The 23423-nt window shown below is 42.6% G+C and overlaps 1 protein-coding gene across 5 annotated transcripts in view; it reads right to left on the reverse strand.

Annotated features, from left to right (window-relative positions):
• PRKAG2 (protein kinase AMP-activated non-catalytic subunit gamma 2) overlaps positions 1-23423 on the reverse strand; it is a 403378-nt gene that overhangs the window by 265898 nt on the left and 114057 nt on the right. For all 5 annotated transcript variants that reach the window (XR_003998731.1, XR_003998732.1, XM_030550041.1 and 2 more), the window contains exon 3: positions 11149-11428. Coding sequence is in view for 3 of the 5 variants with exons in the window: in XM_030550041.1 (XP_030405901.1) it covers positions 11149-11428 (280 nt within the window). In the remaining 2 variants the exon portion in view is untranslated. The remainder of the gene's footprint in view (positions 1-11148; positions 11429-23423) is intronic.

Here is a 23423-nt window from a genome sequence, read left to right on the forward strand (position 1 = left end):
TCCAAGGAGAGGGCTGGGAGTGATTGGACTGGAGAGATTGCTGGGAGGAACACCTATTGTCCTCCATACCAATCCTACAGAGATCAGGGAAGGAAAATGATAAAGCTCAAAACTGCCTTATCTTTCCATGTTACCCTCTCTTTGATGAGGATTTATCTTAAAGGATGAGTCCTGGGGGTAACTATGGCAGAGGTCCAAAGACATCACTCAGCTTCCACACCAAAGTTCCTGCCTCTCCTGTTGACCTGGAATCCATGTGGATCCTGGAGGACTTGGAGAATGCTTTCCAAGGACAGGGGTAAATTCTGCCCCTCCCCCCCCCGAATAATCAGGAAGAAAACTTCCTCAAGGTTATTTCCCAAACTTTAGCTCCACCCTGCTGGGTTTCCCATAGCAAGGAGCAATTGGTCCCAGTAGTATCAGAAGAAGCTGTTCCACATGCAGGATAATAGAGATATTGGGGGGGGGTGTCATAAACAGATAGCTAAGGGTTAATGTCTCTTTCACCTGAAGCACCTGACCAGAGGACCAATCAGGAAACCAGATTTTTTCAACTTCGGGTGGAGGGAATTTGGTGTCTGAGGTCTTTGTTTTCTGTCTGCCTGCTTTCTCTGAGCTTTGGAGAAGTAGTTCTGTTTTCTAATCTTCTGTTTCTAAGTGTAAGGACAAAGAGATCAGATAGTAAGTTATATGGTTTCTTTTCTTTGGTATTTGCATGAATATAAGTGCTGGAGTGCTTTGATTTGTATTCTTTTTGAATAAGGCTGTTTATTCAATATTCTTTTAAGCAATTAACCCTGTATTGTGTCACCTTAATACAGAGAGACCATTTGTATGTATTTTTCTTTCTTTTTATATAAAGCTTTCTGTTAAGACCTGTTGAAGTTTTCTTTACTGGGAAATTTCAGGAAAATTGAGTCTGTACTCACCAGGGAATTGGTGGGAGGAAGAAATCAGGGCGGGAGATCTGTGTGTGTTGGATTTGCTAGCCTGATTTTGCATTCCCTCTGGGTGAAGAGGAAAGTACTTTTGTTTCCAGGACTGGAAACGGAGAGGGGGAGTCACTCTGGTTGGATTCACAGAGCTTGTGTCTGTGTATCTCTCCAGGAGCACCTGGAGGGGGGAAGGGAAAAAGGATTATTTCCCTTTGTTGTGAGACTCAAGGGATTTGGGTCTTGGGGTCCCCAGGGAAGGTTTTTCAGGGGGATCAGAGTGCCCCAAAACACTCTAATTTTTTGGGTGGTGGCAGCAAGTACCAGGTCCAAGCTGGTAGCTAAGCTTGGAGGTTTTCATGCTAACCCCCATATTTTGGACGCTAAGGTCCAAATCTGGGACTAAGGTTATGACAGGGGGGGAGCCCACAGCTGTAATATTTCAAAACTCAACTTATAACTGATATTTATGTACAGTAGCATTTCAAAGGCTGAGAGGGAAACACACTATGGATTGTACTTATTGACCTAAAAGAGCAATCTAAATTTAGAATCCCTGAGCAAAAGCAGTGAACTTCGGACAGCCAATTAACAGAATGTGTATCAATTTTACAGGAATATATATTAAAGAAGCCTATTCTTTAGAGTAATGTCTGTCAGGAGTTTGAGCCTAACACTGTAAAAATATGCCTGCGTTGCGCACAGCTGCAAGCTATTCATCCAGAATGCCCTTTGTCAGGCTGACCTATCTCACTGATCCTGATAATTTGCATAAGCTCTTGCACTCATAACAGAGTAAGCAGTTTCACAGCAACTTGTTACCAAAATAAGAAGCAAAGCAATTCTAAAACAAATCATGAGAGAAATCAAATTCAGCATAAAACCTGAGGAGAAGCTTTACTATTCAGATCTATCATAGTTAGGAGGCCTTCATCAGAGGAAAGCTTAAATGCTGCATCATGAAAACCCAAAGCTTTTTCCATTTTATCATTAGGATATAGGAAAACAGAGCTACTTGCACCATCTTCAGGTATAAGACAGTACAGCATGTAGTGTGCATATCCTTTTCGTACACAGAAAACAATTTATCCATTATCTGCTCTCCCAGAGAAACAGCATTATAATAAATAAAGTATGTGGAAATCTTTGTGTAGTACCCCAGTCATCCCTCCAACTGAACAATATAATTAGTCTCGCTTGTGATTACAAGTAGACTCATAGACTTGCAGGTCAGAAGGGACCATCATGATCATCTTGTCCAGGAGTGAGCAAACTTTTTGGCCCGAGGAGCACATTGCGGTTGCAACACTGTATGGAGGGCTGGGTAGGGAAGGCTGTGCCTCCCCAAACAGCCCCCTCCCACTTCTCACCCCTGACTGCCCCCCTCAGAACCTCTGACCCATCCAACTGCCCCTGCTCCTTGTCCCCTAACCACTCCCTCCCAGGACCCTCCACCCCCAATCCAAGCCCCCCGCTCCCAGTCACCTGACCTCTATCTACACCCCCACCCTCTGACAGGTCCCGGGACCCCACGCCTATCCAACCCCCCTTGTTCCCTGTCCCCTGACCACCACCATCACCCTCCCGCAGAACCTCTGCCCCATCCAACTACCCCCTGTTCCCTGTCCCGACTGCCCCCTACCCAACTCCCCAGTCCCGGCCCCCTTACCATGCCACTCAGAACAGCATATCTGGCAGCCGCGCCGCCAGGCTGGAGCTAGACAAACTGCCGCTCTGCTCGGCAGGAGCCTGCAGCCCCACCGCCCAGAGCGCTGCCCACGTGGTGGCGTAGCTACGGGGGAGGGGCCAGGAGCTCAAGGGCCAGGCAGAATGGTCCCATAAGCCATATAGTTTGCCCATCTCTGATCTATTCTGACCTCTTGCACATTGCAGTCCACAGAACCTCACCCACTCCTGAAATAGCCCCTAACTTCTGGCTGACTAGTTACTGAAGTCCTCAAATGATGGTTTAAAAACTTCCAAGTTACAGAGAATTCACCATTTATACTAGTTTAAACCTGCAAGTGACCCAGGCCCCATGTGGCAGAGGAAGGCAAAAAAACCCAGAGGGTCTCTGCCAATCTGACCTGGGGAAAAATTCCTTTCTGACCCCAAATATGGCCATCAGTTAGACCCGGAGTACGTGGGCAAGACCTTCCAGTAAGATACTTGGGAAAGAATTATCTCTAGTAATTCAGAGCCATCTAGTGTCCCATCTCCAGCGGTTCAGGATTTTTGCTACTGGCAGTCGCCAATGGACCATCGTAGGCAGTCCCATCATAGAATCATAGAACTGGAAGGTACCTTGAGAGGTCATCTTGTCCAGTCCCCTGCACCTAAGGCAGGACTAAGTATTATCCAGACCATCCCTGAGAGGTGTTTGTCCAACCTGCTCTTACCATCATACCATACTCTCCATAAACTTATCAAGCTCAGTCTTGAAGCCAGTTAGGTATTTTGCCCCAACTTCTCCCCTTGGAAAGCTATTCCAGAACTTCAGTCTTCTGATTGTTAGAAACTTTCAACTAATTTCAAATCTAAACTTGCTGATGGTCATTTTATAGCCATTTGTACTGGTGTCCAGATAGGCGCTTAACTTAAATAACTACTTTCCCTCCCTGGTATTTATCCCTCTGATGTATTTATAGAGAGCGAACATATCTCCCCACAGCCTTATTTTCGTTAGGATAAACAATCCAAGCTCTGAGTCTCCTCTCATAAGGTAAATTTTCCATTCCTCAGATCATCCTAGTAGCTCTTCTCTGCATCTGTTCCAGTTTGAATGCAGGCTTCAGATAGCTTGTGCAACTTTGATTTAAAGTAATTACAAGCCTCTTCCACATTCAGATCCTTTAGTTCTTCAGTCCAGTCCACTTCCTTAACTAATTTCCTTAGTTTTTTTAAGTTTGCTCTTTTGAAATCAAGGTCCCTTCTTGCAGATCTATTTTTGTTTATCCTTCCATTTAATTTAAACTGAATTAACGCATTATCACTCAAACCAAGGCTGTCCTCTACAACAAGTTATTCTATGAGGTCCTTACTACTCACCAATACCAAATCTAAAATGGCATCACATTTTGTTGGTTCAGCAATTATTTGTTGAAGAAATCTGTGAGCTATCTCATCCAGGAAAATCCGAGCCCTACTATTATTATTAGCACTTGTCCTCCAATATATGTCTGGGTAGTTAAAGTCTCCCATAATCACACAATTCCAAGTAGTATTTATTTCACTGAAAACATTAAAGAGGTCTCTATCCATCTCCAAATTGGATCCTGGTGGTTTGTAGCACACCCAAGCACGATATCAGGGGAACCTCTAATGGCTTTCTTCCCCAAAGTGAATTTGGCCCAGACTCTGTCCTATCCATTCCACCACTTCTAATTTCTTTACTGTCTACCTCATCATTAATATACAATGCTACTCCACCACCTTTGCCTTTATTTCTCTCTTTCCTGAACAGCACATACTCTACTACTATTCTACCATGTTTCTGTTATCCCTATAATATGTGGCTTCACTTTCTGAACCAATAGTTCCAGTTCTTCCATTTTGTTAACTAGGCTCCTTGAACCAGTGTACAAACACCTTAACTGTTGCTGATTGGCTTTGCCCACATTCCTCGCCCGACTGGGTACAGTCAGTCTTCTGTCAGTATCATATACCTGATTGGTATCAGCATTATTCTTTCTCTTAATATCCATTGTTCTACCCGCTGCTGTTCCTTTCTCTGTTGCTGTGTCCATTCTTACTTTAATTTCCTGAGAACTATCCACAATGACTCCAAGTTCTCTTTTGTGAGTGGTAACAGCTAATTTAGACCCCATCATTTTATATGTATAGTTGGGATTATGTTTTCCAAAGTGCATTACTTTGTGTTCATCAACACTAAATGTCATCTGTCATTTTGTTGCCCGGTCACCCCATTTTATGAGATCTTTTTGTAGCTCTTCGCAGTCTGCTGGGACTTAGCTATCTTGAATAGTTTTATATCTGCAAATTTTTCCACCTCACTGTTTACTTTTCCAATATCATTTATGAATATGTTGAATAGGACTGGTCCCAGTACAGACTCTGGGGGACACCACAATTCAACTCTCTCCATTCTAAAAACTGACCACTTATTCCTACCCTTTGTTTCCTATCTTTTAACTAGTTACTAATCCATGAGAGGACCTTCCCTCTTATCCCATGACAGCTTACTTTGCGTAAGAGGTTTTGGTGAGGGACCTTGTCAAAGGCTTTCTGAAAATCTAAGTACACTATATCCACTGGATCTCCTTGGTCCACGTGCTTGTTGATCCCCTCAAAAAAATCTAGTAGATTGGTGAGGCATGATTTCCCTTCACAAAAACCATGTTGACTTTTCCCCAACAAATTATGTTCATCTATGTGTCTAACAATTTTGTTCTTTACTATAGTTTCAACCAGTTTGCCCAGTACTGAAGTCAGGCTTACTGGCCTGTAATTGCCAGGATCAGCTCTGGAGCTCTTTTTAAAAATTGGTATCACATTAGCTATCCTCCAGTCATTTGGTACAGAAGCTGATTTAAAATGATAGGTTACAGACAACAGTTAGTAGTTCTGCAATTTCACATTTGAGTTCCTTCAGAACTTTTGGGTGAATACCATCTTGTCTTGGTGACTTATTACTGTTTAATTTATCAGTTTGTTCCAAAACCTCCTCTAACGACACCTCAATCTGGGACAGTTCCTCAGATCTGTCCCCTAAAAAGAATGGCTCAGGTTTGGGAATCTCCCTCACATCCTCCACTGTGAAGACCAGCGCAAAGAACTCATTTAGTTTCTCCACAATGGCTTTATCGTCCTCAAGTGCTCCTTCTGGAGATTACATGAGCATTGCCCAATGGTCTCCCGAGTTCCTAGTTTAAAGCTCTTTTAGTGAGTTCTGCCAACCTCCATCCCATAAATCTATTTCCCTCCCTATTCAAGTGGAGTCCATTCAGTGAGAATTGTCCTCTATCCACGAATGCCTCCCAGTGGTCAAACACCCCAAAGCCCTCTTTATAGCACCACTGCCTAAGCCATCTGTTGATCATCATAATCTTGTCTCATCTTTGTTCTCCTCCTTTAGGCACAGGCAAAATCCCACTGAAGATCACCTGAGCTTCCATTTCCTTAAGCATCTTCTCCAGCCTGGCATAGTCTCCCTCAATATGTTCCAGTGAGAATCTAGCTGTGTCCTTTGTTCCCACATGAAGGATAATCAGTGGATTCTTTCCTCTTCCCATTAAGATTCTCTTCAGCCTCAGGTCCACATCCCATATCTTCTGCCAGCAGACAGCACACCCTTCTGTTCTTCAGGTCAGCTCTGGTGACAGGCCCGTCTGTTCTTCTTAGCAAGGAGTCACCAATCACTTAGACCTGCCGTTTCCTGGTAACAGTGTGTTTCTCTGGACTCCCTCCTGGTCTTTCTGGCTGCAAGCCCTCGTCTTTTATTCTCGCTTACAAGCTTCTGCAAGTCATCCCATATCCTCCTGGCACTCTGAATTCTAGGTATCTCCATTGGCTCTTCCCCTCTTCTTACAGAACGAGCTGTTTTTCTCTTCTTCCTTGCCCTCCTACCGTCTGTTACTGCCTGCTAAGCCCCTTATTCATTATCCAACTCGACAAACCTGTTTCTGTGCTCTATTTCTCCTTCACAAGCCAGTCTTTTCCTCTGCCTGGTTCTCATAGTCACATGCTTCCACTGGTCACTTTCCTCACCCAGCAGTCTCCCCTCAGAGTTCTTCAGTCCAGCTTGCAGCTGCAAGTCTTGACTTTTCCCTTCAGCCTTCTCAAAGCAAGTTCAATATAACGCGGTTTCATCTGTAACGCAGTAAGATTTTTTGGCTCCTGAGGACAGCATTATATCGAGGTAGAAGTGTACTTCAAAAACACAAAATTAATATTCCCTATTAACATATTAAATTCCATATAGTTATCAATGTTTACTTACAAATATTAACAATACTGAATTTCAGCATCTCAGCTGAGAGTCTGCCCAACTATTCCCTACTCTGCAAACTAATTCTGTCTTCAGTTCTTATATATGTTCCCTCTAGAGCGAGATGCAGATCAAACGAATGACTGTAAAGCAGAAAGAACAGAGCTTCGGATCCCAGACGGAGTTTGCAGGGCTGGCGATTAGAAAGAACAGTTTTACTTGCAAGCTGAGCAAATGTGATATGAAGTCACTGTAAAGCAATTCCAAAAACATCAGTTTTAAAATCACTTTTCATAGCATAGCAACAATTCAGTTAAACCGACTTATTGTCTCTTTATTCAGGTCTGAAAAACCACCTCAAATAGACTGACTCTATAATAATCCTTAGTCAGTCACAATACTTCAGTTGTGTCATGTCAATCATCTTCTTTTAACACTAAATAATCCCAATTTATTCATTGTCTTCCTACCTAGCTGCCTCCACTCTATTGAAAGGTTGCTCTATGATGCACTGTTTCTTGCTTACCTCTATATTCACAAGTGACTAAAACTCGATACTGTACTCCAGATGCCATCTAGCCAAGGCTTTATAAAATGACTGCAGGACATCCTTGGATTTGGCTGATATTAGATGGGTAGGAGGTCATTTTTAGATCTGTATCATATGTAAGATAAGAGTTTGTGGTTACTACTGGAAATGTACATGAGATATAAATGTAGAGAGTAAATGGCGTTCTAGTGTATAGACAGAAGATGGATACTAATACAGTCAGTAATTCGCGGAACCTTGATCCAAAACTTGAACTTCCTGGGTTTCAAACCTATGCTTTTTAAAACAATATTCTAATAATGTGGTTTTAAATTTTAATCTCAGCTGTTTAAAAACACTTGTCTGGAAACTTCATATTTTTAACAAAGTTATTTAAACACACACATATGAATATCTGATACAGATTGTGTTGGGGTTTGGGGGTTTTTTTGGATTTTTACTTTCACATTCTTCTTGAAACTGATCAGTTTACTTGACTGAAACATACAAACTTCATCCAGAAGGAACTCCAGCTACAAAATGAGGGGTAGCATAGTGAACGCAGCTCTCTCACGTTCCTTTGTACAGGAAAAGGCACCGTGACAGATACTGAGCTCTAACAATCAGTTTACAGAGTCGCCAGCAACCTAACAAAACTGCTGCAGTCACATGCAGGAAAATATTTTCCTTCTCATGGCACAAACTTTTTTTAGACCAGAATCAATAGGTTATTACTCAGAACACCACTAAGGTAAGCCAGCAAAGAATGAGACAGAGAGGAACCTTATAAATATTTTAAACCATGTTAATCACCAAGATGACAAAATGCTTTTAACTTTTACCCTTACATGGGAAAGGATCTTAGGCTTCATATCGTCAGTTCAATTTCTGTTTTAACATAGTCTTATTCCAACCACTATTACTTATCCCATATTGCACAAGCTCAGAAACAAAGTGGGGGGGGGGGTGGAGGAGACAGACAAATACCGCATATGTATGCTTTGAACTAAGAACATGTGAAGGTGTCACTGCCAAGAGAAACAGGATCACATGGATCAACATGTTAATATATGTGTTGAAATCTGCATGGAAGGAGGAAAAGCAGAAGACTGGCTACATAATTTTCCAGGATAGTGGAAATGATTATTTCACAGATTGTCTTGTAAAGCAATAATTCAAATTATAATGTTTTATTTGGTTCTTTTTTCAGCTGCAGACTAGATTACATGAGGATTTGCTACATGACCAACAAGGGAAAGGTGCAGTGCATCATTAGCACCAATTTACAGATACATCGTGATCAAAACCCCAGTTCACTAAGCACATGTTTGAGTGTGCTTTGTTGAACAGGGACCCTCACTAACATGGGCAATCTGGACTGGCCTATCACCAGAGTAATGCAGTACTGATCTTATATGACTGGTTTGAATACTTTTTTCTAAAAAATCCCCTCATTCAGACAATGAAGTTGAAGTGATAAAGGCTTTGTTTTGGATAAGGTTTAATAAGTTACATTAGTGTTTCATAATCCATAAAACCACTCTTTATTTACTGAGCAAGTACCATTCACAAGATTTAATTATAAAAAGCTCTAATATGTCACTGTTGTTTATCAGGTGCCATAAAGTTCCTGGAGCCCTGGAAAGGCACTTTTAAAAGAAATGACATAAAAATAAATGTAGTAAGTCACAAGCAGGTAATTCCTATGTAGATATAAAATCTACCAAAAAGTGGGGGAGAATGGAGGGAGGGGCAGGTATCTATTAAAGTCTCTTTTAGAAGGGATCTTAGGGAAGGGAACATCACTTGAATAAAAGTGACATTCTGTCTTATAGCTATGGAAGGGCAAAAGTTACTGATGTACGCACCTGAATCAACATCACTCTCTCTCCGAGAGGCGGCTATTCCTGCACTAAAAAAAAAAAACAGCATGACTGCTGCAATGATTTCTCTCCCAGGAAGGTCACTGATGTCTTCTGTTGGCTCAAAAATATGGCATGAGAGCCTGTTCCTATTCCTGGCTCTGCTATATAGTGACATGACCCTAACTCGGTGCTTTTGCTGAGTGCTGGAGGATCCTTTCGCTTAATTTTCTGATGGATGGGTTAATCTGGCAAGGCTCAGACTTCACCTTCCAGCCCTGCTTAGGAGCATAACTAGGCAGCACCTAAATAATCAAAGTGTCACTGGCATACTTTGCTATACAATACCTATTATTATTAATTATTATTATTCTGACAGGATGAAATTCTCCCATGTGCAATGAGCTAGCATAAAGTGTACACAGCACTTAAGACGCACTCAAAACCACAAAATAAGGCTAAAATGGGATTTAAACGGTGCATGAGCTTTGTGGAGTGGCTAAAAAAAAAACAAGAGACTACTAGGAAACCTGTTTAAACTTTAGCTATGGAAGAACTAATGCCCCTGATTGATATGGATAAACTGGATATATCATCTCTAATTGTGTGTAATATAAATTGGACTCCCCTCGAAACACCCCCTTCTCTAGGCTTCAATCCCTGGGAAGTGGTTCAGTGTGGTGAAGGGACTGGTAAAGATCTTACTTCAAATGACTCTGCAGAACGTCTTGCCAAATGTAACTGCAAATCCTCTACAACTCTGTGCATGCGCAGGTACCACATACATGCGAGACTATTCGTATGTACAAAAATCAGCACAAAATTGCTTATTCTGATCAAAATAAATATTTTCCTGGAATTCTGTTCAAGTAAAAAAAAAAATTAAAAGGTCCCTTATGATTCCTATTGGTACATTATATGCAATATACATTAGCCACACATAGCTATAGGCATCAGTATTACTGTGCCTGTGCACCTATATAGGATTTTAGTTCTTCCATTCACACAAACCAAACCACAGACAATCCAAACAGTCAACCAGTTCCAACAATTCCTAATAATAATAAGCAGAGGAAACTTGAGCATGTTCTCTTCCGTAATTCACCTGTAAGTATATCTGTTTCCTAGTGCTTCTGAGCTGCGTGAGCTCTAACTCTTTGGTTATATTATTAGATTTTAAAACATACAAGTAAATTGTTTCCTTGACAAATAAGTTATTCAGGTGGCTCATTCAGTAACAGGTGCACAAACTACTGAAGAGGCACAATCTGTGTGTAATAAAAAGTAGTTAGTTGTGCTCAATCATACCAGTTGAAGTACCTATTGGTTTCAGATGGATGAGTCTAAATACCCTCTCCATTGTCATCAGAGCAGGAATGCATGTCATTTTCCTCTGCCTGGTAAGGATAATTTATTCTATCATAGCATAAATAACATCAAGAAAGTAACTGCTGAAATTCTGTAGGTGGTTAATGAAGCAGAACCTCTCTCATTCTGAGTTAAGTTCACCCTGTGCAGAGGGCCGTCACTAACGCCATGCACCACTTCAGTTCCACTTAAATCCCATGGATGAAATCCCAGGCGCACTGAAGCCAATGGCAAATTTCCCATCGACTTCAATGGGGACAGGATTTCTTCCAAAGCCTTAAATATGACTTATGTGCTGGCTCTCTGCACAGGGCTAGATTTGTCCCTTTGCTTGTAGGAGTCTCATGTTCATTTTCTACAGGACAGTTAGAAACTGATAAACACCTTAAGTGAAATTGATAATAAACAGCATGTGCCCCCTCCACACTTACTTTACTATAGGCAGGTAAAGAATAGGTCAAGCTCAGAGGTACAGTGTATCTTCCTGAAATAACATGATCAATTTCTTACTTTTTCTTGATCTGGAGAAAAACTTGATGCCACCGGGTGAGGTAGACGGATTAGAACTGGGAGAGGATTCTTTAGAAGAGGACCTGAAGATCCCACTGAAGCTCATTCGGCGTGGGGAGCGTGGGGGAGACTCCTGATATGGAAAGGGGAACACTGTTTTTGGTGAACCTGGGCTATGTTTAGATCTCACAGGGGCAGAAACGGGGCTGGAAGGTCGATTTTGGAGCCCTTTTGAGAAAAGGCCTTTCGAAGGGCTGCCCATCTGGTAGCTCTCTTCCACCTGAGGAGGGAAAAGAAAAACAAAACATTAATTCAACCCAGTGTGTTCCCTTAAAAGTCTCAGAACCTGCCTCTGTGGGTATGTTCATACCACAGCTGGGCATTGGGATTGCCACTGTGGGCAGACAGACTCTCACGAGCTCAGCTCAAGCTAGACTGCTAAGAATAGCAGTGTGGATGTTGCGGCACGGGCAGTAGCTCAGAGCACTGACCCGAGTCGAAGCTCGCCTGAGCCCGGGTTCCAAGCGTGAGCTGCCTCTTGTGGTGCAATGACCACAAGTCTGTCTACCTGGCTGGGAATCAGCACCTCCGAGCTGCACTGCAGCCATAGCTTGTGCAGTCATTAATCTCATTACAAGGAAATGAACAACCCTCCCAAACAAACATTCTCAGTGCAATTATGTGTTTGTCTAAGTGTCCAAAAACAACAGTCAGGGTGAAATTCACCCCTGTGCAAAGGGCCAGCACAAAGCTCAGTGGGACTGATTTGGTGAATAGGATTGGTGTGGCCCTCAGCATACGGATCTATGTCACCCCAACTGCATAAGCTCAGAGGGAAAACTAAGACCAAAAAAATCCCATAAAACTGTTGGGGGAGGGGGAGATTTTCTTATGAATAAAATATTTTGATCTTGAAAAGAGGGTGCAACGAGATCCTTGCTCTCCACATTTGCTAGCAGATACCACACATGGACAAAAGTGAGTTTAAGTGCTAGGTTCATCTGTCTGAAGTGAATTGTATTGAGTTCCAAACCCCTTGCATGCCTGTTCTTTCACTCTCATTTGCACCTGGTAAACAAAGGGTAAAAGGTTTAAGCAAACAACATGCAAATCTGCCATCTTAAGCAAGATCCTCTTATAAGGTGCTTAGCTACATGTTCTCCTCTAGAACTTATGCCTGCTTAGTAGCCAGGAGTAACATAGCAGCCAAACAGCAACACTCTCATTACCACAGGATCAGGCTACCACACAACTCCTGACCTGCTCATCAATTTATACTTTGCGCCAGTTCAATCGTCTCACCTGCACAATGTAGGATCATACCGTAAACTTATGACCTGATCAGAGAACTACTGTGTTGCAACTGTACAAGCACATACTATAACTCCTTGCTTAATCTTGTAATGTTCCTGAAAAAAATGATACTTCAAGTGACACGATGTTAAGCGAATCCAATTTCCTCATAAGAATTAATGTAAATGGGGATGGGGGTGGTTTAGGTTCCAAGGAAATTTTTTATTTGTGTGTATATATATATATACACACACACAGTATAATTTTTAAACAAACAAGTTAATGCTGTACACAGCAATGATGATTCTGAAGCTTGGTTGAGATGGTGGAGTCAGAGGGTGGAAGACGGTGGGGTATTTCCCAGGGACTACCTTACTGCTAAATGATGAACTAGCACTTGGCTGATCCCTCAAGGGTTAACACACTGTTGTTAATGTAGCCTCACACTCAAAAGGCAGCATGAATGGAAGGAGGGGAGACAGCATGAGAAGAGAGAGACAAGCATTGCCCCTTTCAGCATGCTGCCACCATTCTAAGTACACTGCCCTTTTAAAGTAGATCAGCAAGTTGGGACAGCAGCTGCTGCCAGCAAACTCCCTCTGTCCTGAGCCCTGTGCTGTCCTCCCCCCCAGGTGGAGATGAGGTATGGGGGGTTGGAGAGGGGTGAGGGGGACACCCTAACATTAGCGCCCCTCCCCCCCTCTTGCACAGCATACAGGAGGCTCCCAGGAGCAGCTCCAAGGCAGAGGGCAGGAGTGGCACATGGCAGTGGGGGGGAGGGACAGCTGAACTGCCTGGCAGTTGACAGCCTGCTGGGGAGGTGCCACACAAGGAACTTAGGGGAGCGGAGAGCTGATAGGGGGCTGCCGGCCCACCCTGATTCCAAGCCTCCACCAGGTAGCTCCAACAAGCTGCTCTTTCTGCAAGCAGTGGACAAAGCAGGCGGCTGCCAAACAACATTATAAGAGAGAATTGCACAACTTTAAACAAGCACGTTCTCTAACTGATCAGCAACGTAACAACAAAACAACGTTAACCAGGATGAGTTTAAGTGAGAAGTTACTGTATAAAACTACAGTCCAGGCCCTGAGGAGTTTATAATCAAAGATGACAAGCAACCTATGGTAGGGAGAGAAATACAATTAGATTTACATAATTTTTATATATACATATTCATTTTTACATGAATATAAACACTCAGCTATCTCTGACTCCCCCATAACCTTCATGGAAGAAGTGGGTCTTGATGGGAGGGCCTATAATTTTGACAGAACAGAACTATTTATATTAATTCTAACTCAGGGGTAGGCAACCTATGGCATGCATGCCAAAGGCGGCACACGAGCTGATTTTCAGTGGCACTCACACTGCCTGGGTCCTGGCCACCGGTTCGGGGGGCTCTGCATTTTAATTTAATTTTAAATAAAGCTTCTTAAACATTTTTAAAACCTTATTTACTTTGCATACAACAATAGTTTAGTTATATATTATAGATTTATAGAAAGAGACCACCTAAAAATGTTAAAATGTATTACTGGCACGCGAAACCTTAGATTAGAGAGAATAAATGAAGACTCAGCATAGCACTTCTGAAAGGTTGCCGACCCCTGTTCTAACTGTAGCACTATATAATGGACTTAACCATAAGATCATCCTTCTTTTCTGTAGAAGGGAAATGGTCAAGGAACTTGACTGGGATTTCCCAGTTCTGTCACAGACTCCTTGTGCATCCTTGAGAAAGTCACTTTCTCTAATGCATGAGTTCTGCCCCCGCCCCCTCATCTATAGAATGAGAATACTTCCTTTACTTAGACTGTAAGCCAGTGGTGCCCAAACTTTTCCTCTCGTGCCCGCCCCCCCCTTACCAGTAATGGAATGTTTCCATGCCCCCCTGGCCTGCGAGCGGAGTCATGGCTGGGCCGTGGCTGGGGCCAGGAGCAGAGCCGCAGCCGGGAGCCAAGAGTGGGGGCCGAGGGCCAGTAGTAGTGGCCAGAGTGGAACTGGGGGCAGAGCAGGGCTTAGCAGCACTCCCTTCCTGGCCCTCTGCCCTGTGGGGCTGGCCCAGACCCCACTGGACAGTCTACACCCCTAGGGGAGTGTACTCCACAGTTTGGGGATCATTGCTGTAAGCCCTCTGGGGCAAAGACCATTTTTGTTATCTGTTTGTAGAGCACGAAGGGCTTGATCCTTGATCCTGCAGGCACTACTCCAATATAAATAAAAACGGTATTCAGTATACTACGTAAACATCTTCAAAGTAGTAACATTTTTTAAAGCTATTGCTAATTTTACAGAAACATTACATTGCAATTCATATGACTAAGTTGACTGAAATTACTGCCACACAGCTTTTGCTCACAAGTATATCTTCTGAAACAGCCAATTAACATGACTGATATTCACAGCACATCCGGAGAAGAGCGCAAATTTAAATTTGGTTATGGCCAAAGACAATAACTGGAAGTGAGGGTAAGAGGCACAGTTCTATAAATTTGAGTCCATCATCATTCATAACCACAAAGCTGCAATCACTACAATTTCAGAACACTTGCAAATGGATAATTTCACTAATATCTTACCTAAAGACAAGTCCAGTAAGAATGTAAACTAGTGAAATGTCAATAATTTTTTTTGCGTCAACTTTATTAGTTTTTTCCCCCCCGAAGGCTTATCTAGCAATATCAAAACAATGATAAAAGATACCGTTTTAAGTGTTTGTTTATAGTACAGGACTTTCCTGTGCTAACGCATCTACAGAAATTTGGGGGCAAAACAAATAATCAAAATTTAGACATTTCTTAAGTAACTTATCAAGGTATTCTGTTTAAATATTATGAAAGAAAATTGTTCTGAAATAGTACGCAGAAGCAGCAGTATCTTTTATTCACTTTAACATGAGTAAGAGAAATGGTGGCGATCAACCAGCTGAGCACCAGGGGGAGAAGCAGAACATTTTAAGTGCATGTTACTAAATGAAAGGAAATTACTGCCATGAGTTCTTTCATAACAGAACAGCATGCTCACTACATATATGTCACTCCATCACAGAGGGATAGAAGCCTGTGACTTTCCTTTGGGCAATAGAATAATACTTTCTTCTTAGAATATCTGAGGCTAACAGCTTAGTAGATTTCCAAAAAGGATGAGTCATTTATGTAAAAAAGCAGCAATAATTTAGCCTTGCTAGTATATATCACAAGTCACTATCAATCTTCATGCTTCAAGGCACAAAAGCATCATCAGCTGGAGTCAGGAAGAAATTTCTCCCATGGTATAGAATTGAATAGTCTGATGCGTTTGTGAGGTTCTTATTTCTCCCTCTGAAGCATCCAGCATTGGCTATTGTTTAAGACAGGATACAAGACCAGATGGATCATTTTTTTTGTTATTTATGTTCCTTGCGGTATACTGTCAAAGGCAAGTAGGAATCTAACTCCCATTTGTGCCTTTGAAAAATCTGGCTGTGATGTAGATGCAAATGTCACTCTCCAGTTTCTCTCAGTGATAACCCTCTCACATTATTGTATGTTGGTGCAGGAAAACAAGCACAGAGTGAACAGGATTGGTCTATATGTATGTGGTACATGACACAATGGCTCATTCAATCCAGACTGCATAAGTGGGTAATAAGAGATAAGTGATCAAAATAAACAATGGAAACACAATGTAAATTAATACGTATGCAAGTGAGGTCTAATGAAATAAAATGAAACATGCTCACTGGCTAAGACAGTCTAAGTCAAAGATGCCAAGTTCAAACACCTAATTAAAGAAGCGAAAGCTTCCTGCATTGCTGAGTTGGGGCAGAGCACATATTCACAGGAGTTTTTAAGATCCAGGTTTAAGCTAAGTGTCCCTAAAGCTTGGATTGAGGCTGCATGCATTGGCAAGGATGGAGAGGGGAAGCTGTGTGATACATTACTCACTAATACCTTGAAGACCTTATTCTGCTTTTTGGATGACATGTAAAATGGTCATTAAAAGATGCCCTAGCACAGGGGTGGCCAAACTGTGGCTCACAAGCCATGTGCGGTTCTTTAACAAAAGTGGCTCATGGAACTCCTGCAATGCTCCCCCATGCTCCATCCACCTGCCTGGGAGGGGGAGCTCGGGACCTCTGCCCTGCGGTGGGCTGGTGGGGTACGGGTTTCTGCCCAGTGGGGAGTGGGGTCTCGGGGCTTCAGCCCTGCGGAGTGCTCCTTCTGGGGCTCAGGGCTTCAGCAGGAGCAGGGCTGAATCCCCGAGTCCTGTCAGGTGCCTCCCGCAGGGCTGAAGCCCCAAGCCCTAGTCCCCACGAGGTGTGCCCTGGCTGTCGAATTTCTGATGATTGTTTTATGTGGTTGGAGGGCCAGTAAGTCTGGCCACCCTGCCCTAGCACTTTTCACTGGAGCTGTGTTAGCCTGGGCACCTTAGCGAAAATTCAGCCCAGGTAACTGCATCCTATCTAACAAACTTCCCCTTCTAGTTTCATCTGGATATGGTATTCTTCTTCACTTCCTATCCTCACCTGCTGGTGTTGCTGTGCACTGTCAGGCAGATTTCACGCGCCATCCCAGAGAAGGCCACACTTCAGTGGCAATGTGATTTCTCTACTTAATATCGTTTGTAAAGTACGTTGAGTTCTTTCAGCATGAAAAACACCATAGAAGATTATCTAGAAACATATCGACATATTCCATCAGACATCCCCTCCAATCTGGGTCCATCCTTCCACTCCACTGAAACGGCTCTCACCAAAGTCTCTAATGATAGCTTCCTGTACTCCATCCTCCTGCTTTCTGCTGCTCTTTAAGCTACTTCTCTCTCCCTTCTCCTCAATACCCCATTCTCCCTAGGTTTGTAGGGCAATGTTCTCTAAGATCCCCATTCACTCTCTGACCACTCTTTTAGTGTCTCTTTTAATGTCTCCCCTCCTCCCTCATTCACCCCCTCACCACAGATGTTCAACACAGCTCTGTTGTTGGTCCTCACATGATCTTCATCTACACTCTATCCCTGGACAACTTTATCTAGAGACACAGATTAAACTATCATCTCTATGCTGAGGACTCCATACTTCTCCACCCCTGATCTCGGAGCCAAATCCCACACCTTGGCGCCTCTGGATTTCTGATTGGATGATTCACTGACCACTCAAGACAAAAGTTAATCAATCTGTTCTCCTAAACGAATATCATCTTCCCCATTCTCCATCACTGCTAATACTACTCAACATCCTCCTCTTCATCTTCATCTTCAACCCTGCCTCTTGTTCCTCCCTTACATCCAAATCTTGTGGCTTTCTTTCCTCTATTTCTTACTGAAAATCTGATTCTTCTGTTCTGTCCCAAAAGCTAAGGCACTTGTCTGGACTTTGGTCTTGAAGACTGCAAAGTACTCTTCCCTGGCCTCCTGGATACACATACCACTCCTCTAAAATCTATCACAAACACTGCTGCTAAAATGATCCCTCTCACCATCCATCTGACCATGAGTTCAAAGGAATTTGTGGTGCCCAGCACCTCTGAAAATTCAGTCCACCTTGATTCAACTTCCGACTATGTATTTAGATGCTTGACTATAGGTATTTAGGTTTGAAAATATTGTCTGATTCCCAGACTAGAAATGGGCTCAAACTAATATCCTGATTTTGGACACTGCTGAATTTAGGGAATATTTTGATCTGAAATTTGTGCCTTGAACCCAGTTCCTATTAAATACTCCTGTACTGCCCTTCCCCCTCTTTCCATTCAAAGGGGCTAGGATGTTTATGGAACATTTGGGTTTTGTTATCCTTCTCTTTCAGAGAGTTATTTGACCTTAATTATGCTTCTATACTGAAACAAATGAAGGCAGATTTACAGGAAAGGATTCTCCTTCCACTTTCCTTGATGGCTAGAATAAATGTAATTAGAGAGAATACACTAGTTAGAAGTCTGTACTTATTTCCTGCCCTTCCAGTGAATCTCAATAAGAGGCTCTTCGATAAACTTAATTGGATGATTTCCTCATTCCGGTGGAACAAAAGATCTCATAGAATCAGAAGAGCTGGCTTGATTAGACCAGAAGATAATGGAGGGTTTGCATTCCCATGCAGCATGTGGTTATGCTCTGCACTATTACTTTCCTTGATTCTGCATAAGTGACAGCAAGGAGATGATAAAACATCCTAAAGAATCAGAGAGATGTCACTTTCCTAAAATAAATTAGGATGTGACCAAGTTGGCTGACCCGGTAGCCTAGTGAGAGTGCTCTGAGCTTCCATGTGAATGACTTGGGTTACGTTTCTGATCTCAGTTCCCAGAGCCAGCAGGGGCTGCAAGTACTTTAGAGGCTGAGGCCACGCTACACTACAGGTGCTAGTGTGGCAAACCTACAGCACTGCAGCTATGCCACTGTACACACTTCCTACAATGATGGAAGAGGTTTTTCCATGGCTGTAGTTGATCTACCTCTTCAAGCAGCAGTAGCCAGGTTGATGGAAAAATTATTTTATCGACCAAACCATAGCTACACGGGGGTTAGGTCAGCTTAACTATGGAGCCCACGGGTGTGAATTTTTTGCACTCCTGGGTGATGTAGCTAGTCAATCTAAATTTTAAGCATAAACCAGGCCTGGGTATTCAGCACTCACAGAAAAAGAAGTGCCCACTGTTAATACAGAGCCCTTGGGGGCACTCCTTAATGGAGTCTCATCCGTTCTTCTTCAGCTGACATGATGGGGACTGCAGCACATGGTATCAATGGAGTGAGAGAAAAATGAGTAAATCCCCTAGGTTCAAAAAGAGATGGACAGGAGAGACAATAAGTGGCAGGCACATTAATTATTAATGACCTTCTATGCCCAGCACACAGAGGGTTGGAGAATGGAAAATCCCCCAGGGAACAACAGGAAGGGACAAAACGTTAGAAATTTCTTTTTAAACGAGATACATTCCCTAGCATGGGAGACCATCACCGGAAAGAACTGGAGGAGAGAGGATCCTGGATTCCCTGAAGAACACTAAGACCCAAAGTGCTCTCAGGAGGGGTCAGAAAACTGAGGGAGGGTCTTGCATGCAGGGATGGGTGGGAGGGCCCACCTGGGTGGTACTCTGGGAAGGGCTTGCTTCAGCTATTAGGGACAATCAAGTAAATCTAATCAAGTCTTTATGATCCCTTGTATCAAAGGTACCACTATTGTTTATTTCTGTGGTTAATTCCTGCTTATGTTAAGATAAAGTCTAACATAGAAGCCTCCTTTGCTGGATGCAATACTTTGTGAGTTAAGGAATTGTCTTCTATAGCTTTTTGAAGTTATAAGGATATTTTAGTACTGGAAGCATGAGAGGATATGGTGCTCAGATTGAAGTCCCTCACGATAATGCATTTTTTTTCTCTTTTACACATTACAGATACGGCTTAACAAGCCGATCATTCTGTTCTCTAGTGCAATTTGGTGGTCTGTAGCAGATGGCAACTGTATCCCATCTTGTACTTTATCTGTCAGAATATTAATCCATATGAATTCAAGATCATTTGCTTCCAATTTTCCAGTGGAAACAGGAAACGCTATATTGGACAGAATGTCACTCCCCATCCCCTTTTGCCCACTCAATCCTTCCTAAATAGACCAAACCATTATCTCACATTCCAATTGTGTGACTCTTTCTACCAGATTTCAGTAATGCCAACTAGGTCAAGTTTATGCTCATAAATGAGCAATTCCAATTCTAACAATAGTGTTTACGTCTTATGTAAAGTCAGCTTAACTTCAGTACCCGAAAAGATAATGGAGGAAATAATTTGCAAACACCTAGAAGATAATAAGGTAATAAATAACAGTCAGCATGGATTTGTCAACAACAGATCATGTCAAACCAATTTAATTGCTTTCTTTGACAAAGTAACAAGCCTTGTGCATGGGGGGAAGCAGGAGATGTGATATATCTTGACTTTAGTAAGGCGTTTGATACTGTCTCACATAATGTTCTCATAAACTAAGGAGAACACAACTTAGATGGAGCTACAATATGGTAGGTGCATTACTGGTTGAAAAACCATTCCCAGAGAGTCCAGTAACTTCTCACAAAGTCATGCCGGTTAATGTTGTTATGTTGCTGATCTATTAGAGAACATGCTCATTTAAAGTTGCACAATGCCACCTGCTTTGGCCACCGCTTGCAGGAAGAGCAGCCCATTGGAGCTACCTGGTGGGGGCTTGAAACCAGGGTGGACCAGCAGCCCCCCATCAAATCCCTTAAGGTCCCTGTGGACGGCCGCCCAGCAGGCTATCAATTACTGGGCATTCAGGTGTCCCTCCCCGCACTGCCATGTGCTGCTCCTGCCCTCTGCCTTGGAGCTGCTCCTGGGAGCCTCCTGCTTGCTTGCAGGGGATGGAGGGAAAAGAAGGATGCTGATGTTAGGGCATCCCCCTCACCCCACTCCTACCCATTGTCCTGTATCCCATCTCCACAAAGCAGGAAAGGGACATTACAGGAGGCAGGGCCAGAACAGAGGGAGCTTGCTAGCTGTCTAGGAAAGAGTACTGCAGAAAGGAATCTGGGGGTCATATTGGATCAACAAGCTAAATATGAGTGAACAGTGTAACACTGTTGCAAAAAAAAGCAATCATCATTTTGAGAGGTATTAGCAGGAGTGTTGTAAGGAAGGCACAAGAAGTAATTCTTCCGCTCTATTCCACGCTGATTAGGCCTCAGCTGGACTATTATGTCCAGTTCTGGGTGCCACGTTTCAGGAAACACGTGGACAACTGGAGAAAATCCAAAGAAGAGCAACAAAAATGATTAAAGGTCTAGCAAACATGACCTATGAGGGAAGATTGAAAAAACTGGAGCAGAGAAGACTGACAACAGTTTTTGAGTACATAAAAGGCTGTTATTAGGAGAAGGGAGGTAAATTGTTCTTGTTAATCTCTGAGGATAGGACAAGGACAAGAAGGCAGTATAGGTTGAACATTAGGAAAAATTTCCTAACAGTCGGGGTAGTTAAGCACTGCAATAAATTGTCTAGGGAGGTTCTGGATTCTCCATCGTTGTCTAACTTGCTCTTAAAAATCTCCAAATGCCCGTTAGGCATGGTCTAGGTGCAGGGGACTGGACTAGATGACCTCTCAAGGTCCCTTCCAGTCCTACAATTCTATGGCTTCAGTCCATGTTCTCTCTCATTCTCACCAGCTATTTCATATCCATATTGAATACATCAGGACTGCGCTTTGTGGGACTCCATACATAAAATCTCTGGAGGTGGGGCAAACTAATTGTCTTAACGATGCTCCTGAGTTCCATCAGAAAGGAGGAACTCCATCATTTCAGGGAACTCCTGAATAGGCGTATTTGGAGACTAACAGTACCAAGTTCTCCATAAGGGTCTAACAGTATGAATACTGATGTACTTCCCCCAATCTATAGACGAGAGAGAACATTCACCCAATCAACAAGTGCTGCTTTGGTAGCATGTCACACCAGAAGCTTACATGAGAAGGATTTCCAGGCAGTCAAACTGTAGTCCCTGCCCTGAGCAGTGAAGGAGAAAGCTGAGCTGAGATTAACTCCTTGTTCACATGGCACCAGATAGTGAGGAGAGGAAGGTGGTTATAGCTTATTATTATTCTTAAGTTTAAGCAATTAAGGCACTGGAAGGGACTTAGGATATCTGCATTCTATTCCCAGATCTGCCAAGACTTCTTGTGTGATCTTGGGCAAAGCATTTTCAGTCCTTCAGTTCACTATTTGTACAATAAAGATAATACTTCCCTGCCTGAAAGGGATGTTAGGATGATACATTCATTAATGGTTGTGAGCCGCTCAGATATTATAGTGATGAGCACCACAGGGAACACTTACAAACAAATTTTCTAAAAGTGCCTTTGCACTCTTTCACAAGGAAGAACAGTCAAATTTAATGAAAAACTTTAAAAGCAGATGATAGTGAGATCTTGTGGACCACTCACCTTTAACTCACTCTCTAACCTAGACAGTAAAGGGATTTAAGTATGAAAAGAGAGACATCTCTGATTTACTGCAGGTCTCCAAAATGACTGGGACATGGGAAATGCAGATGCTATATATAAAGGAGTCACCTCTTTTTGCATGTGGAAGTCAGATGTATCAGACTATGAGTTCAACTTTGGACAAGGGAGAACCACTTTACCTGAAGTAAATACTAATTTGAATTGTTTGTTTGCTTATCTTCAGCAAAGGCTGATTTAGATTTTTATTTAGAATTATATAACATACTACTGACCGATGCTAGGACTAATTCATTTATGGGAGACAACTGCTCATGAACTGCATGGTAATGGGTAGGATGAGATGCATGTAATGGATTTTAACATATGGTTTATGTCCCGTTGGAGATTAGGCATAGTCATTTGATCTAATTCCATTTTGGAGCACAGGTTGAACACAGCTTGAAGTCGAATATTAGGAAGCACTGAAAGTGTTAGATTTCAATAAAAAAATCATCCAGTTTATAAAAGCAATTTCATACCTCTTCGAGGCTCAATCCTACAGCTGTTCCATGCACAGAATTTGAAGTCAGCAGCAGTTCTGCAGGCTGAGTGACAGCAGAGCAGAGCTGGGCCCAAGTGTTTAAAATATATCTTTACTGGAGCTGCAGAAAGACGACATGGCTGCTAGGAAACATTGTTCCAGCTCTTCCCAAAAAGGTCACTAGCCAGAATGACATCACAAAACTGGAAGGAAAAATTCAGGCACCTCCAAAATGTCAAAGGAGGACCTCAAAGAGACATCACACAGCCTTGGGAACAAGTAAGACCACAAGAGAAAATCTGGTACATTTTTTTCAGGATTGACCCTCATATAGTTTTCCCATCATCAAGAGAAAATAGGAGACTCTAGATGGAGAAAGCAGTTTTTTAAGAAATACAGTGTCTGTATTTTGTGGCTCAACTACTGATTGGTTGGACCAGCTTCTAACGTGATTAATTTTTACCCTGAGGTGCAAAATAATAGAGAAAAATTTGCTGACAAAAGCCAATC

This window comes from Gopherus evgoodei, chromosome 2, assembly GCF_007399415.2.
Source record: "Gopherus evgoodei ecotype Sinaloan lineage chromosome 2, rGopEvg1_v1.p, whole genome shotgun sequence".
Classification (NCBI taxonomy): Eukaryota; Metazoa; Chordata; order Testudines; family Testudinidae; genus Gopherus; species Gopherus evgoodei.